Source organism: Lottia gigantea, assembly GCF_000327385.1.
Source record: "Lottia gigantea unplaced genomic scaffold LOTGIsca_231, whole genome shotgun sequence".
Lineage (NCBI taxonomy): Eukaryota > Metazoa > Mollusca > Gastropoda > Lottiidae > Lottia > Lottia gigantea.
In genome coordinates, this window is record NW_008708651.1 from 88,077 (window position 1) to 93,520 (window position 5,444).

The window sequence follows — 5,444 nt, forward strand, 5'->3', positions numbered from 1 at the left end:
ACTACCAAATTCCGTCAATCTAGGGAGGCCCATTGGATTGAGACATTGAATACAGCAAGACCTATAGGACTAAATATTCATCATTATGTAGGCATAGCACCCTTTGTTGTCCCGTTGAATACAACCAGCAATCGAGCAAGCAAGATAGTTCATGCCCACTATAAGAGCCTTCAAGAGAAATTCCCCCATGTCTATAAGCAGAAAATGATAGTTGCATATTCAAAAAATAAGAACTTAAATGATAATATTGTTCATAGTAAACTAAAAACAATCAGTACATAACAGATACTATACTTCTCGCCCATCGGGCGAGTTATTTTTTCTAATTTCAGATCAGAATAAGAACAGAAGAAAACCCAATATCAAGACCCTTAATCCTAATTTCTAAATAAAGTGTCTGCTCCACCCTAGGCCTGTACATTTGGGAGAATCAAACCCTCCCTTCCCCGAAATCAAAATACAGTGGACTCTTTGTGATTATACTTCAAACCCCTGTGTTATTTTTTTTTTCTGGACCATTTTGTATTGAGAAGATATTTTTCATTTAATATGCAGAAACCATATCTTGGAACAAACTTTAACCCTTTCCGCGGCTAACCCATATTGATTTTTCAAAACTAGGGTAAACGCCAACCTTAACCCTAGGGTTAATACTCTCTTACCCGAGGCCTCGGTGGCCTAGTGATTTGCGAACAAATAATATATATACAGATAGAAACATTAAGATGATATCATATGAAAACAATATAATTACATGAGAGAGTAAATAATGTTGCAAAATTTGATCTTTTTTACAAAATAGTATGAATCTTAAGATGAAAAATCGAAATAATATGAATCTTAAGATAAAAAATACTATCCAAATGGACCTTGAGAGATAACAGCAGACGATTGAAATCTATTTATATCACATCCACTATCTAACTACAATTAATATATGTAGTAGTTATATACATGGTTTTCGAGGTGTATGGGATGCTACACCTACTCCTTTTCGAGTGAGGCTCCGAGGCGAAGTCGAGGATCATCTGGCAACAAATTTTGTATGGATTGGAATATCAAGTCCAAGGTATTGCTGGCCTTAGATGTTTTTGCGTGTGAAGGAAAAAATTTATAATTTAGAAATGTATTGAAACATTGAAATTATACAAATTTATACTATGTACATATATTTTGTGTTTACAATGCAATTTTTGTATTTTCAGAAAAAAACTATGTTTAAAGACAGACAATGAAGAAACTTTAATGATAAATTTTAATAAAGATTATGAACTGTTTATTAACTGTTGTTTTTATTGTATCCTGCCATATTTTTGGGCAAAGCTAGACTTTTCAGTTACTCAGCGGCATATAATTCACGAAAAGTGTAGGTTTATCGGATAATAACCCACTCTAAAGATCAAAGGACCGAGAAAAAGTATATGTATCATATATATATACAATAAGAAAAAACATAAATATGGTGAATAAATTATCAAAGTGATACAAGTATGAATTTTATGATGTAAAAATAAAATAAAATAAAAAATGACTTTTTTCAACAATTTTAATTTGAACTAGATACCAGTGTACTTCTTTAGTCAACCTTTAGAACGACTTAATTCAGAAGACAATTTAAGAGATTGGGGTAACGAATTCCAAAGTGAACTTGCCCTGTATTTAAACGTCCTTTTTATTGCTCTCAGACGGCATTTTGGAATGTGTATAGAACGGTTGATTTCTGAACAGATATTACAGCCTGTTATATTTAATTTCTTCTCATATTTTCATATTCTTTTACATTTCCAGAATTATGTTGATTGTTATCATTAACTTCAGAACGAGTATTTAAATCTTCATATCTTCTTTCTGTAGGAAAGAAAAGCGTGCATAGTAACTGATAATTTAGAATAAAAATTACCTTTTTGCTTTGACATTCGGCGACTCTCGGCAGTTTCTGGCGTAAAGTTGAAGAACACTATCAGAACTTGAACGATGGACCGTTTTGGGTATAGTATTGATAGTCATACTGAATGTGTAATTTATAATAAATTCATGATAATATGTGATAATTTACCTTCAGGATTTCTATTGGAAAACGTTGCATAACTGAAAATAAGAATATGTCATGAGTAAAATGGGCAAATATGTTTTTATGAGTTTTGACTACAACTTCTCAAAACGACATTTCGATATAAGAATTTAAACTTCTGTACTCAATCAAACCAGTCTGCGACTGACATTCTTTGTGTGAAAAGACTTAATGATCGTTGCTATAAAATGACTTCAATTTCAACAAGAACATCATCATCACCATAGCCATACAGATTGAAAATGTTTATTTCGCCTAAAGTAGGTTTAATGGAATAGATGTTCCAGATCAGGAAAGAAAATATAACTCACCTTTCTTCTGGTAGTTTCTTATTGGCTACAAAATAAAAAAAATAATAAATTTTTAGAATAATTTTATATTTAAAGAAGTTTACGAGTTTATTACAGCAACTGACAAACTTTTCAGAATTGAAATACGATACTTGACTTGACTTTTTAATTTGACGTTTTGCCGCTTTCGTGAAGTATAAAGCCCTGATATCTGTAATAATTGTACTCGAGAATATATAAATGGTTTTCAAATGCTACAATTCTGAGAGAATGTAGGAGAAGGTTAAGTCAGATTGTAATTCTGAAAAGATATAAGGGTAAGTAAAATTGACTATATCTCTTTAATGTTTTGATAGAATAATCCTCAAAACAAAATTTCATATGGTTCCTTTTTTTAAAGATCCCCAAAATATTTCTAACCAATACCTGGATGATATTTTCTATATATAAATATTGTCAGTAAAACTAGAAAAACAATAATAGCAGATATTCCAATACCAATTCCAATACCAGTGCCTAAACCTTCCTGATATCAAGATTGTTCACAAGAAATTGTTTTTGTTCCAGGATCTGTGGAATAAATTACATGAATTTGAATTACCGGTATATTAAGTTACTAAAACATTCAACTAAACGATTTACTCACTACATTCAACTGATACATTTACTCAATACTTTCAACTGATACATTTACTCACTACGTTCAAATGATAAATATACTCAATACTTTCAATTGATAAATATATTCAATACATTCGGCTGATAAATATACTCAATACTTTCAACTGATAAATATACTCAATACATTCAACTAATATATACTCAATACTTTCAACTGATAAATATACTCAATACATTCAACTAATATATTTAACTAAAACAGTTAGCTGATAAATTGACAGAATACATACAACTGACAACTTACTCAAAACATTCAACGGATACATTTGCACAATACATTCAATAAAGTGAACCAAAACATTCACCTGATCGTTTTGCAATATATTCCAAATCGCGATGCCATCTACACATGCTAAAAACGTCTTCGAAAAAGCTAGGGCCGATATTCTGGACTAAATTGCCACTATTGTCTATTGCATGGTAGACCATTCAGGATAAGTAAACCAAGACGTAAAATTTAATTCCATCTAATCTTGAATTTGACTATTTAGGAACTTACCCCCATCAATAATCTTTGTAGTGTAACTTTTATCACAACCTATACTATTATTAACAGTTACAATGTAGTTACCAAATGAAGATTGTTGTATTGTGACTGTTAAACTTGAAATATAATTATTGGTAGCTACTTGTTGAGTTGTATCTGGTGTTAATTCTTGTCCTGTTGATTCTTGTATCCATTTAAAACTAGGTTTAGGATAGGCTATAACATCAATAAGTATTGTAACTTCTTCACCTAGTCTATTCATTACTTCATCTTTTAAATCACCATTTATTCTTGGTGAACCTAAAACAAAAAAAAACTTTTATCATACTATCGAAGTTAAATTAAAGACTAAATTATATCCTCTAATATTTAATGATTTAGTAGTTAACTTACTGGTTGTACATGTATAGATTATAGTATACTGACTAAATATTACTTACATCTAATATTTAATGGTAAGGATTTAGTAGTTGACTGACCAATACCATTATTAGCTGTACATATATAGATTCCTGTATCTTGACATTTAGCTTGAGTTAATGTCCACTGTTGACCATTGTTAGTATCAGTACTAGTAGAAGATGACCAGGTTATAGTAGATACTGGTTTACTATTAACATTACAGTTGAATATAACATCAGAACCTTCATCAGTTTTGTTATTTACAGCATCAGATGTTATACTGATTATATTAGGTTGATCTGAAACAGAAGCAAAGCAATTAATGCTTAATTAACACAATAAGAATTTTATACGCCCATACAGCAAACAACGCTGTCCTCATATTGTCCATTGGTCTATTTATATCTAATTTATGCTCATTTTACAGGCTTCAAATTTAGGCCGTGCCAAGGATGATGCCTATAGATTTTTGTGATGGTTGGACAAATCAACTGTAAGCATATAAGATTTTTCAGTGAATAAAATTGTGATTACAGGCTTAGACTTTCAGCAATACCTTTTGAAAAATATTTATTGCATTTTTGTATTTATTTAAAAATAGCTTTCGGACGAGTACAATAACGCTGTTACTTCATCAGAAAAAGCTTTTTTTTTATATTTTATGATTATACATTGACATAGAGAGGTGGGGGTCATATAATAAATTATATACTTACAATGTACATTAACTTGTATAGATTTAGATCTTGTTTTAGGGTTGGTATTTTTAATATTGGTAGCTTCACATCTATAGTTTCCTTCCTGATTTCTTTTTATTTGAGTCAATACAAGATCTTTAGTTGATGATGAAATTAGTCCGGTCCATTTATAATTACATTTATAACAATCAGTTAAACATGATATAGTTTGATTTCTACCTTCTGTTATATTGATACTTGTTACATCTTGTGAGAAAGTAAGTCTATCAGGCCCATCTGAAATAATAACAATCAGATAAACATGTTATAGTTTGATCTGTACCTTCTATTATATTGATACTTGTAGTAAGTTCATCAGGACCATCTGAAATAATAAAATTCAGTTAAACATGTTATGGTATTATATACTTACAATAAATCTGGACATTAAGTTGTTTTGTAAGTTGTTTATTTAATACAGTATGTCTAACTGTACAGTTATAAGAACCAGTTTGATCTCTAGTACTAAGTGATAAAGGGTTATTTAGAATTGTTGTTGAACCATCTTTAGACCAGTTGATCTTACAATCTGGTTTACAATCAGCTAAACAGTTGACACTCTGACTCTTTCCTTCTATAACATCTATATTATCACTATTAGGGTTAAATTGTGTATTCTCTGGACCATCTGTAAAATTATCATAATACCTTAGGGACATATCATGCCATTTATTTATACTCAAATAGTTTATATAAATGTTGCTACATATGTTAAAAATGGTAAAATTCAGTCAAATTTTCAGTAGATATGTTAAAGCCCACGATTAACCATTTTC

General features: G+C 30.1%; 1 protein-coding gene across 1 annotated transcript; it reads right to left on the minus strand.

Annotated features, from left to right (window-relative positions):
* Positions 1–1,529: 1,529 nt before the first annotated feature.
* LOTGIDRAFT_239377 (hypothetical protein) lies at positions 1,530–5,327 on the minus strand (the record flags this gene model as incomplete). Its single annotated transcript, XM_009055089.1, has 8 exons — positions 1,530–1,848; positions 2,057–2,088; positions 2,383–2,407; positions 3,542–3,829; positions 3,970–4,230; positions 4,648–4,905; positions 4,952–4,993; positions 5,042–5,327. 8 exons carry the CDS (start codon positions 5,325–5,327, stop codon positions 1,748–1,750), a joined length of 1,293 nt encoding a protein of 430 aa, XP_009053337.1. The 3' UTR covers positions 1,530–1,747.
* Between the last annotated feature and the right edge of the window lie 117 nt (positions 5,328–5,444).